Below are 22,334 nucleotides of genomic sequence, written 5' to 3'. Positions count from 1 at the left end.
GGGAAAGTTAAAGTAAGATTTGGTCTTTTCAAAACAGATTTGCAGTTAGCTTTCAGGATGTTGTTTTAAATCAATTACGCATTCTCTAGGTGAGCCCCTATACTGAACTTGCTTTCGTAAGGCTGCCTCAGACGCCGTTTCAAGAAGAATCCAGCTTGGCTACCCTGTTTTTAAAACAGGACCCCAGCATGTATTGCTGCTCTCTGCCCTCATCCGTCTGTATTCTCTCCTCTCTCTCCTGGGTCCAGTTTGTGTCAGACCATTTGCTTCCCTTTTCATCCCCAATACCCAATCCCAGCTCAAGTCAGAGTTTCAGGAGGAAGCAGTTCCTTTTGCTGGCTTCTCACAACTTCACAAGCTCTAGTTTTAGAAAACGTTTTTGGGTAGTTTGCATATATTGACATGCTCATTAAACATATTGTTGATTTAGCTGATCATATAGGCAAACCCCTGGGTGGGCCCCTTGGTACGTGCTGATCAGGGCTGTAGGCTCCCAGGCAACAATCCAGGGAGGCTTCTTGGAAGAAGGGGTGGAAGGTTACATAAAAATTAGCAGAAATTTGAACTACCCTGATGGCTTCAGTGTGTTTAGAGTAGCCTTCTAAAAACCTCTTACATATCTTGAGGAGCCTCCCCCTTTGGGGCCTCAGCCAAGGCCCCCTCGGCCTTTCTGGTGGGTCCTTGTGAACTTGGCCCTGTTGTACCTGCTGTTCTGCCTCTAGTTCCAATTCCAGTGCGTTTTACATGTTTGACACTTTTTCTTATGTTCTGTGCAACATGCCAACACAGGCTGGAGTCCAGCACGGGCCCAGTTAGGTGGCCCCAGCACTTGTGGCCCATTGGCAGCTTCAGAAGGGAGTCTGGTGGATTCCCAGCAGCACTGATGAGAAACTGGAAGTGTTCTTTGAGGGGTGCCTTCCAGGGAGACTTAAAAAATGTGGTGTCTTGTGATCCCAAAGACCCAGTAGCTTCTGTTTTAGGGAAAGCCAGTTTAACCTCTGTTTCACGTTGGTGTTCTGGTGAGGGGTCATTTATCCTTTCCATGTTATGTAGGTTCCGGTACAGGTATGTCATCTCTTATTCTCTGAAGATATTTGACATAGAAATTATCTTTTCCCGTGTGGAGAATCTGTCCCAGGACTGACATGGTCACCTCTGTCTGCTAGGCTTTGTGGGGCAGATAACGGACTGGGACGTGGCTAGTACACCCAGCAAGGCTAGGGGGGTCTCACCTCCAGTTTCAGCCACCCATTCCCTAAGAAAGACTCTACCAGGTTGGTTAATGTATCATTAAAGTTATTACTATGATCAGGACACAGCTGTCAGTCATTTCCCCGTAAACACTCAGTTAAAGATATCTGAATCTTGCCTGTTGGTGCCCATGGAATTGCCTCAAAATAAATGTATTTGGTGGAAGATAAAAGGTGATTTAATCCAAACTGTACCTGGATGCTTTGACATAAGATATAATTTCTACTCTGTGAGCTTCAGAAGATGCTGATAGCTATCATGTTTTCCAGGTACCTGGGACCCTCTGTAAAAACAATTAATTTTACAAAAATGTTGCAGATGTCTGCTTTACCCAGAGGCATATTTTCAAATTCTAAACCCAGTCACTGAACTGCCAGTCTGCTCCCTGAGAGGTTGGTTAATTATGGCTAACTATAACAAGGGGTCAGCTAGTAAGAGTAGAGAAAACTTGGAGGAATGTAGGAAAAGCGTCTGTACAAAACAGCCAGCCCACCCAGCTCACCCAGGGCTGAGAGCCGACCCTGCGTAGAAGGTGTAGCCATGGCAAACTGGGTGGCAAGTATGTCACTGTGCCTCACGGATGAGGGGCTGTGAGAAGCGGTGGGGATGTGACTTTTTTTGGATCTACCATCTAGAACTTGCTGGAAATCTGCTCTCTGGCTGCCAGGAAAGCTATTCACTGGGAGGAGTCTCACCAAAAGTATTTTGCTACAAAACTGCCGTAGGATGTGTCAGGGGAAGCTGCTGGGCACTGGGAGCTGCTGGGTGCTGGCACCAGGGAAGTTGCCCAGGGGTGATTTTAAAGTATTAGTGCCTAAGTTAAAACCGATGACAACACTTTATGTTACAAACAGGCCCATGTCATGTTTCATGTGGGGGCCCACTGTTTGGAGGGTAATTGGCTTCAAAAGCATTTGGGATGTGGCATTGGCCAATGACTTGGACCCAGTGCCACCAGCTGGAGGGTGTAGACACGGGGTCAGCCTCTGACTGAGGTCTGATTGTGGCTCTATTGGAAGTTTCTTTGGGGCGTGAAATAATAACAGTTTGCTGAGTCCTTGACAAGCCCCTGCAATTGCGCCCATGTTCCTGAGTGTTTTGCTGAGTGGGCCTTTCTGTGCATGGAGCTGGCCTGGCAAGCACGGTGCTGCATGCCTATGGACGCACCCCCATCCCCGTATCTCTTCAGCCTGAATTTCCTGTTTCCTCCCGTTCCTCCCTGTCTGTTCTCTGACACGATTTTCCTGTTTATTTTGATTTTGCACAGTCCAACGAAGCGGCTCTCCAGCAAGAAGGTGGCAAGGTAGGAAACCATTGGTTACTTATTGAGATGTTCTTCTGAAATGTATCACTAATTATAGCTCTTTTCAAAAACATGTTTAGAAAATACTGTCTTAAACTTTTGAAAGTTGCTTTTCGTGGTTTGAGATTAAAAATAATTCAAGGGGATGGATTTTCAGAAGAATTTTCAAAGCTGTGGATTGGGACCTGAATTTGTGACCAGGAAGTTTATGTTGAAAGTGTTTCACCAACAAGGTCCAGAAGGGGGCCCATATATCCATGTATGCTGTAGAGAGGGGCCTCATTTCACAGAGCCAGAACATGATGGAGTCCAGGTCTGGATCTGCCTTTTGCACCTCCCCTGGGTCACCAGGGTGAGAAGAGGAAGGAGAAGTGCCTAACTCTGGGTTTCTAAAGAACATGCTTCTGTGATCATTTCTTCATTCTTTAGTTTTGGATACTGTTTATTGGCTTCCTACAGTGAAAGATGACAGCACATACATTTATCCTCTCCCCTACTATGCTAGTTCTAAAAGCAATTTCCACAGGGTTTATAAGATGCCAGCATTCTCTAGAGGAACCGTGTACTATATTTCCTTTTTAAGACAAGCCATTGTTTCTCCTGGAGTCAGTGATTGTCTTCATGTTTTTATTTGCTTCATCTTTTATTTTTTTTAAAGTAATATTCTGTGTTTTCTCAACTCTTTTTAAATTTAATTTCATTTTTAATTATTTTTTCTCTTTATTGATTAAGGTATTACATATGTGTCCTTATCCCCCCACTGCCCCCCCACCCCCCCACTCATGTTCTCACTCCCCTGGTGTCTGTGTCCATTGGTTAGGTTTTATTTTTTTGTTGACACCAATATAGATGTCCCCATTCCCCACTGCACCTCTCAGCCCACCTCTACCCAGCCCTTGCGTCATCTTCTGTGCTGCTCTGCCCAGCCCTCTCACAGGGCCACGCGGCAGCCCTGGGCCTATTGGCCATTCCCTCCCAGAGCCTCTGCCCTTTGCACAGGTGTGTGCAGGCTGCATTGCCCTGGTCCTGTTTCTCCCACACACGTTGTGGGATCCAGATATTTGTTTCAGGTGTTGGGTCATCTCACTCCCTGATAATCTGTCTTCCTTTTTTTTTAATCTGCATTTTTTGTCCAGCATATATTCTTGTAGCTTGTTGGAAAAAGAGGTACCCAGGAGATAAGTCCCGCCCAACCCCCACCAGGAGATAAATGTTGAGACCTTGCTAAATGTTTTACTCTTATAGTTTGGCTTAGTCTAGAAATCTGGATTGTAAATGATTTCCCTTTATAGTGTTTTAAGACGTTGCTCATTACCTTCTGGTACTAGGACTGCTGCTGCTGCTGAGAGGTCTAATGCTTTCTCATTTTCCCTCTCTGAGAGCTTTTAAGATGTTTTCTATATCCTGGTAGGGATCAGTCCTGTGAGTTCTTATTCCCCTTAATTATGCTGGGCTGAATGAAAGCTGTGCCATTTCATTGTGGAAACTTCTGTCCCTTAGTTTTGGGGAGCTTTGTCAGCCTGTTTCTTTGACAGTGTTTTCTGTTCCACTTTCTGCTTTTTCTAGGACTCCTGCTTGTGGCTCCACATGCCTTCATCCTTGCTCCCCCTATGCCTCTCTCTACTCTGGCTTTGTCTCCTGTGACCCCCATGCCACCGGCTCTTCCTCCCCATCTCTTCCCTGGGTTCTCATCTGGGCTCTGCCATTCTTGTTACAGGTCTCTCTCCAACAACTGGGGGTGCCCTCTCTGTGCGTATTGAAGTGGTTGCTCACCGCTGGCCCGCGTGCGGTGTGGGCAGACCCCTGTGTCAGTAGATCTTTTCTCCAGCCAGGCTGGCCAGTTTTCCCAGAGTGAGTTCTGCCTGGCTGCCTGCTGCCAGCGTTTGGGGAGCTGTGCTGGGCCCACCGTTTAGTCTGCAGACTGGGGGTGCATTCTGTTTGTAAGCCATGTGTCCTGAGTCCAGGGCTGCTCCTGGTCTAGGACAGTCCTTTTCAAGGGTGCAGTGGGTGCTGCCCCTCCCATCCTCTGCTCATCTCTACTGCCCTGTTCTCAGGTGCCAGTCCTTCCTGGGCTTTCCAGAGGAAGCGCTGGCTCCAGTGTCTCACTGGCTCACTGCGGCCCTCCTCTGCCCTCCATGCCCAGGACATTGTCGCTTTTTTTCCCACTGATTGTTAGAGAGAGTGGGAGGGAGAGACGGAGGGAGGGAGGGAAGGAAGGAGGGAGGGAAGGAAGGAGAAAAACATCAGTGGGAGAGAGAGACATTGGTTGCGTCCCGCATGCACCCTGACCAAACCTGCAACCCTGGTATGTGCCCTTGACTGGGAATCCAGCCTGCGACCCTCTGGTGCGTGGGCCGGTGCTCTAACCACTGGACATCTCTTTCCTGGTGCCATTTCCTCTTCTGTTCTCCTTGTTCTTGGGCATGTAAACATTTTGTGTGTGGCGTGTGGTTTTTTCTCCTCTATCATCTTGAGGGCTTAGGATCCAGAGCAAGCATAGCTGCATATCACCAATTCACCTTCCCCATTTGTTTTCTCACATCACCCCTTTCAGAAAAGCATCCAGGCTCTTAGGGGTATAATGTTAATTCCAAACCCCACTTTATTACAGTTATAACACCACTTTCATATTTTATCCCAAATAGGCTACAGCTGGTGAAACTAAGGAAGGTGAAAATCTGAGTCACCTCCTCTCAGCCCCCCACATCTGGGACACTGAGGGCCCCTGGGGTTGTTAAGGGCCCAAGCTGCCTCGATGGTTGGGCTTTGTGCCTGCTCCCTCCGTGAAACACCCTCTGAGAACTTAATTTTTCCTTCACAGATACCCTTTGGTATAGAAAAGCCAAATCTGCAGGAATGTGCAGTTAGAGTTTACAGAGGCATATTTTGTGGTCGGTACAAACATACCTCGCAGATACAATTTTAATCTGCTGCTGTTTTGCCCTCAATACCACCACCAGAATTTTAAGAAAACGCAAAATAACTGTTGTAATTTCACTCTTCACAGTGTTTTAGCTCTTTGCACGTGACAGTGTGGCTGGAGTATGGGTTTTGGAGCCACCAGCTCTGGCCTCTGTGACCTGACTTGTATCTAACAAGGATGGAAAGGGCTCTGGGGTCGGTGTGCCAGCGAGAACCGCACTGGCACACAGCCAGCCTCAGGACCAGAGGGAGCGCCAGTGGGACTGCCCAGAGCAGAAAGCAGGTCTTGACACGGAGTGTCTTGGCACCTGCCGGACTTTACCTGCCTCCCTTTGGGATGATCAGGCATTTCCCATAGTCCCCTCTCCGGGTAGGCCTCCTAAGTAGGGGTGGGTTTAAATAAACAAGACCCTCAGCCACAGCGCCAGGAAACCTTGGCCTTTCCCTGAGGCAGCCACATGCTGGGTGCTTGGGGACTGGGTACAACCGCCCATTCCCAGGTTCAGCTGTTCAGAAGTGCCGTGAGCCCCTAGTAGGAGCTCGGGTTTGTGGGACAGGCCCTAGGCCATAGCCCTCCTCAGCATGGTCTCTGGGTCTGGGGTGGGCAGCTTTCTATCCCAGGATTGGCATCAGGAGCTTGTGTTTGGGGTCAAAGTCATTGGTGTTTGAGAACATCAATTGGACAAGAACATGGTGGCCCTGCCCTTAGGGTTCAGTGCCCTTTGGGGAATCAGATGAAATGCAAGGGGTTCTCCTGTGTCTCACCAAGGACACATTTAAGGGACTCGTGGTCCCCAGGGATGAAGATGCCCTTCTTTTTTGTTCCCCTTAGAACATTTCTGGAGTCAAAAAAATTTTAAGAAATATACAATCTAAGTCAGCAATAAAAAGGAAATAGAAGGTGATACCTTTTATAAAGATAATGTAGAAAATTTCAATGTGACTTTTAATAGTATTTTATTGAATCCTTACCCTGTGCTATGTCCTTATCGGAGCTGTTTATATATATATAAAACCTAATTTAAATAATAGCCTGCAGATCCCCATTATATAGGAGAATAGGTTTCAGAGAGGGTGAGTAGCTTTTTCAAAGTCACACAGCTCTGAGTATCAGACTGTCAACTGGGAACCTGGGTCAGTATATGCAGACTCTGTCCAAATGCTCTGAGAGTTTTACATGCACCAGGTAAATAACAGCTGATATAGTATCACTACAATTAATAAGATTATCTCCAGGGTGAGTGAACATGTATTTGCTGAGTACCTGCTAAGGTGCCAATGGCTGAGGACTGAAGCAAAGAGCTTTAAAGTGTGTGGAGCCCCAGGGGTTTCCACAGGACAGCCGGGGCTTGTGCTCACCTATGTCCTAGGTTGCACGCCACCCAGCATGGCCCACATGGCTGGAGACGTGTGCCCACTGGTGCTAAGTGCTTGGAGCTGCTCTGGCAGGGGGCATCGTGCCTGTATGCCTTTCCCAGAAAGACAGCCCCCCCTCCCCCCAGCCTCTCACTATTGCTGCTATTGGGAGTACATTTGAAAAATCAGATATCAAGATGCATGTAGGTGACGTTGTGTGCAGAAGTCATGATCCCGAATTAGTATTTCATGGGCCACAGTGGAAGATGTGATTATATCGTATCTCAGGGAGGAACCACCTCTTATTTTATTACCCAAGTACAAAGTACCCTTGCCCCATCAGCTGGTGGGAGAGGGCTGGGCTTATCAGGCTCCAAAGAGCAGCTGGAGGACTCTTTGGACACATAGTCCAGCTGGCTTACTCTAGCCCCTCGGTAATAGCGTCCTGCCCAGAACTCCCTTCGGTGGACACTTGGGTCCCAGGCTGCTGGGATTTGCTTTTCAGACTGACCTAGAAATGCTCATGTTTGAAGAACTTGGATTGGTCTCTCCCGTCTTCTTTTCTCTCTTTGTTCTGGTGAAAGACCTTCTCTGGACTGGGCTGTTGTTTCTCCTCCACAGGCACCTGCAGCAGTCAGGGGCTCTGACCATGGAAGCCCTGCAGGACCCTCCCCCAGACCCTTTGGAGGGCATGGAAGAAGACATTGCGGACAAGGTAGGCCCTGGATCGGGGGACCAGAGGACCTCCTGTGGACAACACGGTCCCAGTCTCAGGACTTGTGCTCGGGGTGTGGGCCCACACTGGGGTGTATTTGTTGAGGTGCACTTGGGGACCAGGCCTCATCCTGGCAAGCAGATAGAGCGCGTCGGGAGTAGTGACAGCTCCACAGGGCTAATTCATTAGACCCTCTGCCAGGCCTGCGGTCTCCAGCATTTCACACACAAGGCAGAGGGGACAGCGGCCGTGGGAACACAACGGTGAGCGCCAGTGGCTCAGCCCGTGTTTGTAGGTGTCAGCTCAGGGTGCACTGACTCAGACCCAGCTCACCAGGGCCCATGGAGGCAGGATTTGGGGGCACTGGAGGTTTGGGGGAGGAGGGCACTCACCCCATCACACAGTGTGTAGAATGGGCTGTTCCCTGAGAGAAGCCTGGTAAATGGGTTTTGTGGGGACAGGCCATCTATGGTAACAGCCCCTACTTCACAGGGACCAGCTTCAGAAAGAGGGGAAGAGGAAAGTGGCAGCACACACCTCTCACCTCTTCCTGCCCCCCCCCACCTCCTTCTATACCCTTCCCCCCATTCTGTACCCTCACCCCATCCTGTCGCCCCTGTTCACCTCCTCCTGTACTCCCTCATCTCTTCCTGTACCCTTCCTGTCTCCCCTCACCTCCTCTCTACAGCACCTACAATATCTACTTTGCAGGTCTCCCTCTGTTTATCACCTATGTGGGTATCTGTCTACTATCTTGTTAGTGAGCTCCCTGAGAAGGGAGGTACCAAATCCTAGGGCCTTTCTCTTCCTTGAGTCCCCTGCCATGGGCTGTCTCCACGGGCTGGGTCTGGCAGAGAGCAGGTGCCCCACAAGCCATCACAGATTCATCACAAAGGCACTGTCGTGCCACCTCCAGGCCACCTGCTGGCATCTGCACTTGTAGTTTTGAGGCCATGGCGTGTTCCCCATCCATATTGACGCCTGTGGGGGCCATACTACCTCTTTTATGGGGATAGTCTCCATGAAAAAGATAGACCCACTGGAGCCAAATGAACACTGTCTTGCTACCAAGGTTGTCTTCTTGGAGAAGCGGGTGTCAGAGCTGGAGAAGGACACCGCTGCCAATGGGGAGCAACACAGCCGACTGAGGCAGGAGAATCTCCAGCTGGTGCACAGGTGAGCATGGCTGCTGCGCAGAGGTTGGCTCTCACCTGCAGCTGCCCTCCATCCTGCTGCTGGGAGCCAGCCCAGGGGATGGTGCGGGGTTGCCTTTTGAGCGTGGCTTCAACTTAGTACTGTCTTCAACCCATTTAGGGCCTCAAAGGAAAGAGTGTGGAGAGGGCACCGCCTCACCCCTCCCTCAGGAGCAGTTGAGGCCAGCACCCACACTGCCTGCACAGAGTGCCTGGTGGAGGGAGCCTGATCTCAGGGGTGGCAGAGGCTACAAGGCGAGAGGAGGCATACTGGGGTTCTAATGTGAGGCCTCTGGCTCGTGTCCCCACTCTGAGAGCCCATCCCGGGGAAATAGTATTAACCACAGGCCTTCGTTCCTGGACTTGGGCTCCTTGGCTTTGAGAGTTGCTGTGATTTGCCCACTTCTCTCACATCATCTGGTTTCATCTTTTTTTTTTTTAATATATTTTATTGATTTTTTACAGAGAGGAAGGGAGAGAGAAAGAGAGTTAGAAACATCGATGAGAGAGAAACATCGATCAGCTGCCTCCTGCACACTCCCACTGGGGATGTGCCCGCAACCCAGGTACATGCCCTTGACCGGAATCGAACCTGGGACCTTTTAGTCTGCAGGCGGACGCTCTATCCACTGAGCCAAACCGGTTTTGGCTGGTTTCATCTTTACAATCCCTGCGAGGCAGATACTACTGTCCCCATTTTACAGAGGAAACCAAGGCTCAGGGAGATGACATGATTGCCAGGGCCACAGACAGCAAGTGGGGGCTTTGGGAGGGAGCCAGTGCCTTCAGAGCCCTTTGCATTGGAAGCGTGACCTGTCCTTGGGACATGCAGGTCCTCACAGATACTTAGCCACAGAAACAAGAAGCGAGTAGGAACCGCTGGGTGCATGGTGGGATGCGCAGTCTGATCCTGATAGTGAGAGCACAGTGAAGAAATAACAGATGTGTGAACTGAGGAGGAGCTACTGTGCGCATGGAGGAGGCGGGGTTACTTCCCCACTCCTGCTGTGCAGACTTTTTATAGAATCCTGTGTGAGTTTCAATGTCTTGAAACTCATCATTCTGTGTAACCTCATGCTGTTTGCAGCAGCGTGCTTCTTGTTGAGCATGAGGAGCTTGGCCCAGAAGCATCAGCCGCCAGGTGTGCTGCCTCAGTGCATCTGGTGAGGGGCCTGAGAGGCGGGGAGCATGGTGTGTGGGGGATCTACACAAGCGGGCTGCCACACACTCTGTGACTGCGGGCAAGAAGAGCCCTGTCTTCGAAGCCTTGTTTTTGCACCCATGGCCTGAACAAGTGGACTCAGGGCTTTTAACAGCGTGGAACATAGGCCCACACACACCGCCATGGCATGCGCACCATAGGCATCAGGGTTAGGCTTGGTTCCTGTCGTAATGTTTTCATCCTGGATGCTACTGACACATCACTTTATTTTCTTTTGATCCTCACCCGAGGATATTGTTCCATTGCTTTTTAGAGAGTGGAAGGGAGGGGGAAAGGGGGAAATTGAGAGAATAACATCTATGTGAGAGACACATTGATTGGTTTCCTCCCACATGCCCAGGGCTCAAACCTGTAACCCAGGTATGTGCCCTTGACTGGGAATTGAACCCATGACCCTCTGGTGCACAGACCAATACTCTTACTACCTAGCCACACCAACCAGGGCTACATCACTTTAATGAAGTTAAAACGAGTTCTCTTGTGCAGTCGAGACCCTCTAGGGGTTTTCACAGGAGGGCCTGCCCCAGTTCCTGCGGATGTTTCTTCTGGTGTTGGCCCCAGTTCTCCTAAACAGCATGCTTCTGCTGCAGTTTCTTGGTGTCCCCATGTGTCACATTGTCAGCCCATACCAGCCCTGCGGCACAGCTCTCCTGCCACCATCCCAGGAATTCCACATGCTTCCTCTGCATTTGGTTCTTTATTTTCTGGATTCCCCATTTTTCTTCATATTGTGAAGATATCACCCATTGCTGCCTGGGAAAGGGTGCATAGAAACGGGTTCTTTGAGACCTTGCATATCTGAGACTATGTTTCACCCTCCACTGGCAGTGGGGCTGCGGCTGGGATTCTCCTTGGAAGTAGGTTCCCTGGGAACTTGATGGCCCTGCTACCTCCAGCCCGAACTGTGGGTGGGATGCCGGGCACCGCTGTGTAGCCCTGTTCTCATCCTCAGCACATGAGGGCTTCCTCTTGTCACCTGTGCTGGGCACGTGGTTTTCAACTTAAATCTGGAAAGTGTGCCCTCGGCTCCAGGAAGATTTCTAGAGTTTCTCCAGTGTCTTTCATTTTCTTATCTATCTGAACTTCTTATACGTACCGCGCGCTAACCGATTGCGCCATGGAGCTCCGGCCGCAATCTGAACTTCTATTCCTCAAATATTAGACCTTCTAGGCCTTTCCTCCCATATCCTTGACTTTCCTGTTCTTTTTTCCCCTCTATGTAATTCCCTTGGTTTTCTTCTTCAACTCTTCTATTAATTTAAAATGTTTCTCATATTTTTTAAAATATATTTGTATTGATTTGAGAGAGGAAGGAAGAGGGGAGAGAGATAGAAACATCAATGATGAGAATCACTGATAGGCTGCCTCCTGCACGTCCCCTACTGGGGATGGGACCCACAACCCAGGCATGTGCCCTTGACCAGAATCAAACCCGGGACCCTTCAGTCCGCAGGCCGACACTCTATCCACTGGGCCAAACCAGCCAGGGCGATGTTCCTCATATGTTTAATTTCTAAGTTACTTTTTGCCATCTGTTCCTTCAGGGACATCACCTCTGTTTTGTGGATGTGGTATCTTAGCTCTGTTAGTCACAAGGCTTTTCCTCCTATTGCCTGCATGGTGTGCGTTTCCTTTGAGGTCCTTTTATTGTTTGCTTTGGCCACTCTGTTAAAAGCTTTCCTGTGGTAGCTGGTGATCTTTGGCCATCCATTTACTCTTAGGTGTGAGGCACCAAGAAGTGATGAGAAGCCCTGTGTGCAGGGACAGCTTATGGGCTCCATGCCATCTGTGGGCAGGGCCTGGAGCCCTTCTCTTTGGGATGGTCAGTTCCTGCCTCCTGTGGTTGGGCATAATGGTCTGGGAAAGGGCCAAGGCCATGATCCCCATGTGAATATTCCCTTTGTTCATGTGTTCTTATTGAACCCTTACCTCTGCTGATGAACTGGGTGGGGCTGGTTTGTACACCAGATCCTGGAGTGTCATTGCAAGGGGCGCTCAGGGGCTTGTGCCCATCAGGGTGTCTCCGGTCCACATGCCATTCTTAGTGTAGGGGGAGCAGAGACTGGAGGTGGGGCACCTCCTGCTTCAGACTGCCCTTTGCTCTAGAGCTCACAGCCTTCCTATCCCTCTCCGGGTCCCGATGCGCATCTGGCCCTGGTCGAAGGGCAGGAAGCCTCACCTCCTCCCCTGGCCTTCACAGAGCCAATGCCCTTGAGGAGCAGTTGAAGGAGCAGGAGCTGAGGGCCTATGAGACGGCTCTGGAAGAGGCGCGGAAGCAGAAGGAGCTCTTGTGCAAGATGGAGAGAGAGAAGAGCATCGAGATCGAGAGCCTGCAGGCCAGGTAGGCAAGGCCGCCGCGACCCCCCAGCCAAGTCAGTGAGAAACGAGAGTGAAAAGTGGATGCTTTCATGAACAACAGCCCCACCCTCCCACCCCGGGAAGGTACCGTGTCTAGGAACAAATTTTATTCTAGAAAAATTGGAAAATCTATGTGAAGAAAACTGTAAAACTCTACTGAAGGCCACAAAAGATCTAAGTTCAAAGAATGACCCTCCATAGATAGCAGTTTCTCTAAATCTATCTCTAGTTGGATTTTATCTCTGTCAAAGTATCCATCTTTTTTTAAGGCAACTTGACAAAATTAAAATTACCTTTATGCTTCTCTGGAGGCATAAGCCTTACATGAGCCAACTGAAGGTCAAAGGTGGGACACACACCACTGATAGCATTGGCCCACAACCCAAAGTGTAACTAAATGTGATGGCACCTTCCTCACAGAGGAATTACAACTAATACATGGAGATCCCTCTTCCCGGGGGTGGCGCTGAGTCCTCCCTTCCATGGAGCGTGGGCTGGACTCGGTGACCGTCTTCCAGATACGGAGAATAGGCGGGAAAAGTAGAACTTGACAGAGGAGACCCTGGCAGACACCTTAACCAGGTGCCCAGGTCAGCATCACCCACTTAGACTTAGGCATCCTGATCTGATGTGACAGGAGGGGCGCCTCACTTCTGTGGGGTTCTTCCCCAACCATAACCCAGCTAATCATGAGAAAGCACAAGAAAGACCCAATTGGAAGGACGTTCTACTAAATACGTAACCAGGCTGCTCAAAACCGTCAGAGTAATGACCGACCAGGAGAATCTGCGAGACGGCCCAGCGCGCAGGGGACAGTGGAGACGACTAAGTGCAGTGCGGTCCCGGGAGGGAGCCCCGAGGGGCCCTTGTGGAAAAGCTGAATTGCATCCATGGTTTGGTGACCAGAGTCTGGGGTGGGGGTGGGCGGGCTGTGACGAACCTGCTGCAGTGATGAGCAGATGCTTCAAGAGGAAGCTGAAAGGGTCCACAGGGACTCTGCACTGTGTCTGGAACTACTCTATAAACCTGAAATTATCCCCACACCCAGAGTGTATTTAACAGCTGTCCTAGTCCATGAAAAGTTTTGGCCCAGAGCACTTGTGTGTGTAAGGGCTGGGCTGTCGGCACTGGGGAGTAGCCTCTGTGGGTGCCTGGGAAGCCCCTATTGAGATTTCCAAGACACTCAGCCTCCCTCACCCCAAGGAGATGAATTCCTAGGGAGTGGGTCCCAGCCTCATTCTATATCCCAGGCTGCAGCAACTGGACGAGGAGAATAGTGAGCTGAGGTCCTGCACACCCTGTCTGAAGGCCAACATCGAACACTTGGAGGAGGTAAGCTGCCTGCCAGGAGCGCTGAGTGGGCAGGGCCAGGCCTCGCACTGTGTGGTCACCAAGATCAGTCATGCTGGCCTACATGCTTCCCCACACCCCCTGGACCGGGATGTGCTGAGACGGGTTATCCAAAGCAGGGCGCTCGCAGCCAGCTAATGGGTGTGCAGGGGTATGGCCCGCCAAGGGGTGCGCACAGGCTGGGGAACTGGTGCTCCAAAGAGCAGGCTGATGATGCTGGGTCTGTGTGTGAGGGAACAAGCTCAGCTCAGGCCACTGCCCGTTGCTGGAAGATGCTGGAGCCTGCCTGGCTGCTCAGCTTTCCCACAGACACAGGATCCTTGGGTCAGAGGTTCATGCGTCGATTGACCCACGGTCTGAACCCAGGGATGTCTTTGAGGGGCCGACTTCAGCTGGACCCCTCGCGCCCTATTCTGCAGATGTTCACTGAGAGGCTTCTCCTCCCCCATCCTCCACTTCCTGTCAAGTGCCTCCTGGGAAGCTCTGAACCCTGAGCAAGTCGAATACCACCTGCTGAGTGGCCAGGGGGCAGGGTCTGCTTTTGCCTTCCCCTAGAAGCAGTACTGTTGGGGGGAGGTGCCCACACCAAGAACCCACCTTCCATATGCACTGCACTCGGGGTAGGCACCAGCCCTGAGAGCGCATGCCTGTGTGTGTGCACCTGGGCTTTGACAGGAAGGCTCCGGTGCAGCCCTGTGGATGTCAGTGAACTGAGACTCGGGACACATGCAGCTGAGGAAAGCCATGTGTATGGGGTGGCAGGTGAGTGTGACCATGGCAAGTGTTTAACTTTGCAGGAGAAACAGAAGTTGCTGGATGAGATTGAAGAGTTGTCACTGCGGCTCAGTGACGAGCAGGAAAACAGGAGGAAGCTGGGGGACAGGCTGAGTCATGAGAGACACCAATTCCAGAAGGACAAGGAGGCAACCCAGGAGGTGAACACAGGCCCAGGACTGTCACTTAGTGAGGTCCCAGAATCCACAGGGCCCGTCTGGAGTGAGCTGGGAGCCCGCTGCTCTCAGCGGGGGTGCGGGTGGGGGAGGTGCTGGGTGCATGGTGGTGTTTGGGAAGCGTGGCCTCCTCCTCCTCCTCAGAAATGGCATTTAGACCGATGCAGAGGTTCTGAAACCAGGGCCTGGGTTGGCTGCTCACTCTGCGGTTCCACACAGCTAATTGAGGACCTGCGGAAGCAGCTGGAGCACCTACAGCTCTTCAAGCTGGAGGCGGAGCAGAGGAGGGGCCGGAGCAACAGTGTAGGCCTACAGGAGTACAATAGCCGTACCCGGGAGAGCGAGCTGGAGCAGGAGGTCCGCAGGCTGAAGCAGGTACTGCTGGGCAGACACCCTTATACCTGGAAGAAGCTTACTGGCAACCCGCATTGGAAGAGGGGTCTCTGGAGGGTGACAGCCCAGGAATGACACTGTCATGCTGCCCACCCTAGGATAACCGTAACCTGAAGGAGCAGAACGATGAGCTCAATGGACAGATCATAAACCTGAGCATCCAGGGCGCCAAGAACCTCTTCTCCACCTCCTTCTCTGAGTCTCTGGCTGCAGAGATCAGCTCGGTCTCCCGCGATGAGGTAATGTATCCACTCCCCTAGGCTTGGGGCTCTAAAGTGCCCACAGTCTCAAAAAGAAAAAGAAAACAAGAAAGTGCCCATAGTCTGTGCCCAGTGCCCACCTCTTGCTTCTCCCACAGCTCATGGAAGCGATTCAAAAGCAGGAAGAGATCAACTTTCGCCTGCAGGACTACATTGACAGGATCATCGTGGCCATCATGGAGACCAACCCGTCCATCCTGGAGGTCAAGTAGAAGCAGCCAAGCCCAGCCCAGGGTGATTCTGGACTCCACCAACACCACAGAGATGGCCGCGGCGCACGTGGGCCAAGAATAGCAGGTCCCATGGCCACCGAGCCCAGAGCGCACAGCTGAGCTGGGGCACATAAAGATGGGGTGGTGGAAGAGGGAGAAGGAGAGAGAAGCCCTTGGTCTGGAACCCACAGCAGATGCAGGTGGGATTGGGCCTGCTCTCAGCTCTGGCCTTCCCCTGCCCCCTCCTCTCAGAGATGTGAGGACAGTGTCTCATGCTGGGATGAGCCTCTCCATAAGCTCCCTCTCACATAGTAGACCCTCCCGTTATCCTGCCCTGTCAGGGGGGAAAAGAAGGAAATGGGTCCCCACCTGGGGTGCAGCTATGCATGTCAGCACAGGCATCCTGACCTGGTGCCACTCAAGGCCCGGCCGCACCTGGACCATCTAGAGGCCCCAGATGCGGTGGTATGTGAAAGAGACAGGCAGTGAGGCCGGTGCGAGTCAGGGTCTGACCAGAAGCTGTAGCCCATCCCTCTTCCCCCAAGCCTTTCTGAGGCTGTCTCCCTGAGCTGCTCAGGCTGTCCCTCAGTCCAGCTTCAGGCCCAGGGGCTTCCGGCCATGCGTCTGTTCTCACAGTTGGACCCTCTCTACAATAACCTGTGGGAGCTGGGGCCTCTGCTCTGAAATCAGGACTTCAGAGTCTAATGGTGTGGAATGTACTATCTGGGAGGGGTGGACATTGCCAGACCCCTCTGACTCCTGAGGTATAGACAGGGCCAGGGTGAGGTGCTACCTTCCCAGGGGCGTGGCCTTCCTGGCCTCCTGGATTATCCCATTTTCTGTGCAGATCTTGCTGCCTCGGGTAAAGTCCCACTTTCCCAGGCCAGAGTCCAAATGTTTCCTCCAGGAGTCCAAAGTCATTAGAAGTCATCATTCTTCCCCAGGTACATTCTGCAGAAGGCTGAGCAGGGCAGGCTGTCCAAGGACACAGATCAAGAGCAGAGAACAAGGCCTTCCCAGCAGCGTGGGGGTTCCCTTGCCCAGCTCTACACTACCACTGCCCAGCACCTGCGCTGCCAGGAGCAGCAGTGTCACCCCCACAGGGATGCTGGGCCTGCCGCCCACCTTAGCCCGAGCACTGGCCAGGAGCCTCCACTCCCGGGTGGGCCAGGACCCACCACCAACTGGCTACTGTTGTGTGTGACCGCGTATGGGAGGTGTATGCATGTGTGTGTGCGTGTAAGCATGTGTGTTGCCCTGCATCCCTCCATCTTCTACATGGCCCACCTTCTACACTAAGACTTAAGACGTTGCCTCGTATTGTATATTTTGGGGAAAGCCTTGGGTGTAAATCAGTGTAAACTTGGAGGAGAGATTTTTCTATCATGTAGAGTAGGTATTTTTTATAGATTGAAGGTTGATCAATTTTTTTAATACTTCCAAGAGAGAAAACTATCTGTGTATACACATGAAATATATATATATGTATGTATGTATGATAATAAATATGGGAACTCTGCTTTCTGTGCCCAGCCTCACCCTGCTGACACAGCCTTGGGTCTGTTTCTGTCCATCACTCAGCAGTACTGTAACTAAAGACAAATTGCCCAGAGATGTTTCACACAAACACCAGGCACTGACTTGCACAGTGACCCTGCTTTCATCTTCTCAAGAAAGACTCTTCCAGCCATAGCTGGTTTTGCTCAGTGGATAGAGCATCGGCCTGTGGACTAAAGGGTCCCAGGTTCAATTCCAGCCAAGGGCACATGCCTGGGTTGCAGGCTCCATCCCCTCCAATGGGGGGCGTGCAGGAGGCGGCCAATCAATGATTCTCTCTTATCATTGATGTTTCTATCTATCCCTCTCCCTTCCTCTCTAAAATCAATAAAAATATTTTTTGGGGGAAAAAAAGACTCTTCCAGCCCTAGCTGGTGTGGCTCGGTGGATAGAGCGTCGGCTTGCAGACTGAAGGGTCCCGGGTTCCATTCCAGTCAAGGGCACATGCCCGGGTTTTGGGCTCGATCCCCAGTGGGGGGCGTGCAGGAGGCAGCCGATCAATGATGCTCTCTCATCATTGATATTTCTAGCTCTCCCTCTTCCTTTCTCTCTGAAATCAATAAAAATATATTATTAAAAAAAAAAAACTCTTCCAAGCAGAGTGAGGGGCCTGGATGCAGAAGGGCGAAGCTAGGACAGTGTCACCACAGATTAAAGCTGTTGCTGCGCACACAGAAGTCGGCTCCTTCCCCTGTGGGGGTCAAGAGGTGGCGTGCCGTGGGCCTGGCTCAGCACCGCCTGGTGGTGGTTGAGGCCCTGGGAACCGTGTGTCATCTGACTTCAGACAGCAGGAGGCGGCCTAGTCAAGCCAGCCCCTCCTGATCTTTCTGGCCTCGCTGTAAACCTCTGAGGTCCCAGGATGGCACCTGCAGGCTGGGCCCCCTGCAGAGCTTGTCCAAAGGCACTCCTGGAGCAGGGCCACATGGGGCCATGAGATCATGGTAGGACCTGGCCCCTGCGTGCAGCCCGGCTGCCAACATGACACCCAGGGCCAGATGGGCTGAGTGGGCAGCATTGCAAGTCTCGGGTTCGTGAACAGGCTGTCCCATGGGACATGTAATCAGGACCCCAGGTGAGGCCATGCACAGTACCCAAATCAAAGGCCCAGAAAAGGCCAAGACCCCAACAGGCTTGGGCTTGGGAGGGACAAAGGGGAGGCAGGCTGGGAGGAGAGCTCAGCTGCCACCATAGTCACAGGAACACCAACAAGAAGGTTACTAAATCTCACTTGAAAGGGAGTTAGCTAAACTCCCAAACTGCATCCCCCCTCCACCCTTACACTGAGCTGCCTGCATGCCAGGTACAAATGGAGAAACTAAGGCCCAGGGAGGCTGAGGACCTTGTCCCAACCACCCAGCCAACAAAAGGGAGTTGAGCTCAGGTCTGCTGGCCCCAGCTGCTTTCCATGGGCTTTACGACCTGAGGATGGTGACAGGTGGATACAGCCTGCCCAGCAGTAGGCAGGGCCAGAGGCCTCATCAGTGAGGGTGTAGCAGGACTCCAGGGGTGCCCAGAGTGGAGCCCCAGACACTGTGGGGTGGCACTACGGAAGAAGCTTGGGAGGGTGTGGTTCTGCCTGGAGCCAGCCTCCCACCCGGAATCCAGGGCAGGGCCGGACAATGTGGAGCACACGCCTGGTCCCCACCTGTGCTCCTGGTGCTCAGAAGATAAGGCTCCCAGGCCGCCATCAGAGAGACCGTTGGCAGAACTGGCACCAGGCCACCCATTGGGCCCAATCCTGGCCAAGAGGGCAACCTTGTGTCTGGGGTGTTGGCTTCAACCCCAGGCTTCTGGGCCCACTCAGTCACTGGGGGGCGCCAAAGCACTGCCGCCGCGGGTTCAGAGTGTCAGTGGGGGTCCTAGAGGGCCTGTTCCAGCCTGCTGCAGAGGGGCCTGCTGGCCCAGGAGGCGGCCAGGGCCTCTGCTTTGACGCTGGATGACCTGCCTCCCACCTGCCCTGTGTCTGTCCGGCGCCTGCAGGACCCACGTCTGCCTAGGAGGAGAAGCTGGAAGTGGGGAGGGGTCCTCTCCATCAGGGGGGGCCAAAGCCAGGAAAGGGAGGTGGGGAGCTGCTTCCTCCTCTTTACCCCACTGAGGCCTGCCAGCCCCTCCCGTGCATGTGCGCTCTTAAACACCTGGTGGCCCTCCAGCAGCTGATGCTAAAATCCCTGCCCTGGCCCTGCAGAGAGGAGTCTAGCCCCATGGGAAATACTTGGGTGAACAAAGGATGAAAATTCCTTGTCAGTGGAAACAGGGCAGTGTTTGGCTGCGGCCCAGGAAGGGCTACCTGGAGTTTCTTCCAGGTGGCTGAGGGCAGGGCAGGAGGGGCGGGCCCTGGGCAAACCCCAAAGAGTGTGCTGGAGGGGGCCACAGTGGGACGTGTCAAGGCATGCACCCCCCAGCCCCGAGGGCATCCCTCCCATGTGGGGATGCTCACCTCCAACCCTGAGGTGCCTGGCCACAAAGCCCCCCTCTCCCCCCCACAGTGGTCAGTTCTGACGAGCACAGAGCAAGGCTCTGACCCTCCCCTGAGAGAAGGCTGATGGCAGTCCCTGGTTCCTCCAGCTGTCCCATGTGCGCCGCCTGGGCCCTCAGCTCAGGCCTGCTCCAGCTTGTCCCCGCTGAAAGAATTCCTGGCCCTAGCTGGTGTCACTCAGTGTCTAGGATCGGCCCGCGCACCGAAGGGTCTCAGGTTCGATTCATGGCACACATCTGGGTTGCAGGTTTGATCCCCAGCCTTGGTCAGGGTGCATGCGGGAGACAATGTGTCTCTTCCCCCCCACCCCTCTTCCCACTCTTTAAAAATTAATAGAGCCTGACTGGTTTGGCTCAGTGGATGGAGCGTCAGCCTGCGGACCGAAAGGTCCCAGGTTCGATTCCGGTCAAGGGCATGTACCTTGGTTGCAGGCACATCCCCAGTAGGAGGTGTGCAGGAGGCAGCTGATCGATGTTTCTCTCTCATCGATGTTTCTAACTCTCTATCCCTCTCCCTTCCTCTCTGTAAAAAATCAATAAAATATATTTTTTTAAAAGTATACCTATTTTAAAAAATTAAATAAAAATTAAAATTAATAGAAAAAGATCCTCGGGTGAGGATTAACAAAAGAAAAAAAAGGAGTACCTGTCTTTGCTCCCAGCTCGGCTGCCCCAGGACCTGCCGCTCCACCTGCTGGCATTTCAGAGATTGGAGATAAGGCTCAGAGAAAGACCCTTACTTTTTCCTGTGAGGGCATCTCACAGAGTGGGCAGTTGATTACCCGTCATTCCATAAAGTCAACTGGCACCTGAGTCCCAACACAGGTGCATTTGGGCCTGCCTGCTGGCCTTGGGTCACACATGCCTGTCACACCCATAAAGGTTCCTGTGTCCCCATCCTGCTAATCTCTGCTCCACAGGGCATTTGGGATGTGTTCACTGCTGTGTCTCAAAGACAGTGTGGGTACAAGTAGATTTGCACAGGGATGGTTGTATTGATCTTTCTGCTTGGCCCTTCCTACCCCTTCTCTAGGTGGGTTCACACCTCCCCCCTCCTCCCCTCATAGGATCTATCTTCTGTATCTTTTTAAATATATATATTTTGTATTGATTTCAGAGAGGAAGGGAGAGAGAGAGAAACATCAATGATGAGAATCATTTACTGGCTGTCTTCTGTACCCCCCTACTGGGGATCGAGCCTGCAACCGGACATGTGCCCTGGCCGGGAATCGAACCCTGACCTCCTGGTTCATAGGTCGACACTCAACCACTGAGCCACACTGGCCGAGTTATCTTCTATATCTTTAGAGTTGTGAGGGTACTGGCTGGGATGGTACCGGTCAAGGTCTGGGTGGTCAAAGGTCACTTACCTTCTACTTTACAGTTATTTAAAATTTACATCTGTGTGCCTCAGAATATTTAAAATGATCACAAGCTGACTCTACAGATGTGTCCCTCGTCTTGCTGCTCTGGTCCTCCTGCAGCCCACTGCACATTGAACCCGTCCTTTCCAGCTCCCTGCTGGGACAGTACACACCTCGACAGACGAGAAGACGCCTCCCAAGACCTTCTTCTGGTGACTGGGCTTTCTCCCCAGTAGGCTTTGGTTCCTTACTAGGGAGGGCGAGGATGCTTCTGCTCTCTCCTTACCCCCCTGCATGGCCTGGCTCTTCAAAAACCTGCAGTGAGCTGGCAGGAACATGGGCTAGCTGATCACTGGCTCAACACCAACTTTCTTTTATTGAGAGGTGACAAGGTTATGGACACCAGCCTTGACACAACCACCCCTATCTGCCCCGCAAACATTCTCAGGGAAGGGAACCGGGGGAGTCAGCCCTTGACTCAGTCCTCTCAGCCACACATGGTCAGAAGCCTCGTCACCTTAATGCAGGAAAGGAAGCTGGGGGTGGGCTGAGTCACTCTACAGCTCAGTGCTGCAGGCAGGTTACCTTGGAGCCTTGAGGAAGCAGCTCCACCTTGGTTGCAGCTGAAGCCCCAGTCTACATCGGAACACTGCGGCATCTGGAGGGTAAGACGGAAGCTTCCCTGGGGCAGGAATGTTCTCCCAGGAGCAGACCCCTGTCCACGAAGGTCCTCCTGAGGTCAGCTCAGCCTTTATGGGCACTGGCGCAAACACTACCCAACCTCCTATTTGTCAAACTCCACTCCATCTTGAGGCAGAATTGAACCACAACCAAAAATACTCCCTGAATCTTAGCTGATGGGCTTTGCTTCCGTATCTCCTTCTGCATGGCCAGTGCCTTCCCGTGAACCCCATGTGTCCGTCCCTGAGCGCCAGAGTCCTTGGGGCTCTGCATCTCCACTTCCCACTGCCGCCTCTCAGCTGCGTCTGGTAAACTGATGACTCAGTTCTCCTGCATGTCCTGCTGCCTCCAGGGCATCTAGGCAACCGATGGCAGAAGGGCTCCAATTTCGTGGCAGCTGGGTGTGAGACTGACCTCAGAGGTGCGCACAGGGAACTTTAAGGGAGACTGAGCCTGAGGAGGCTCCCTTGTGCAGGGGGCGGGTTCTGTCCCTACGGAGTAACACCAGCTTCCCACGTCTCCGGACTTCCTTCCGGCCAGGCACTGGGCTAATTGCTCGGTGGTGGTATCTCAATTCGTCCTCCCAATGGCCCAATTAGTTACTGGTTTCCCTCTCTTAAGGAGGAGGAAACAGGCTCAGAGAACTTGCCCCCTGATTCCACCGCCGCACATGGTCACACTCTAAGTGCCAAGGCCGTGTCTTAGAACCAGGTCGGTCCCACCGAAACTGGAGCATGTGACTGTGAAGCCCTAGAGAGGAACCGAGGGACGG

At 52.4% G+C, this 22,334-nt stretch overlaps 1 protein-coding gene across 2 annotated transcripts in view; it reads left to right on the top strand.

Moving 5' to 3' along the window:
• The window catches only part of RAB11FIP3 (RAB11 family interacting protein 3), a 107,286-nt gene extending 90,254 nt beyond the window's left edge, over positions 1–17,032 (top strand). For both annotated transcript variants that reach the window (XM_081089538.1, XM_081089537.1), the window contains 9 exons: positions 2,519–2,554; positions 7,454–7,547; positions 8,620–8,723; positions 12,163–12,303; positions 13,571–13,652; positions 14,468–14,605; positions 14,840–14,995; positions 15,112–15,252; positions 15,372–17,032. In XM_081089538.1, coding sequence (XP_080945664.1) covers positions 2,519–2,554; positions 7,454–7,547; positions 8,620–8,723; positions 12,163–12,303; positions 13,571–13,652; positions 14,468–14,605; positions 14,840–14,995; positions 15,112–15,252; positions 15,372–15,485 — 1,006 coding nt within the window. In that variant the 3' untranslated portion in view covers positions 15,486–17,032. The remainder of the gene's footprint in view (positions 1–2,518; positions 2,555–7,453; positions 7,548–8,619; positions 8,724–12,162; positions 12,304–13,570; positions 13,653–14,467; positions 14,606–14,839; positions 14,996–15,111; positions 15,253–15,371) is intronic.
• Positions 17,033–22,334: the final 5,302 nt, after the last annotated feature.

The sequence above is a fragment of the Myotis nattereri genome, assembly GCF_964212035.1.
Source record: "Myotis nattereri genome assembly, chromosome: 4".
Taxonomy (NCBI): Eukaryota; Metazoa; Chordata; class Mammalia; order Chiroptera; family Vespertilionidae; genus Myotis; species Myotis nattereri.
The sequence above is the reverse complement of the archived record's forward strand: the minus strand, read 5'-3'. Positions and strand labels throughout refer to the sequence as shown.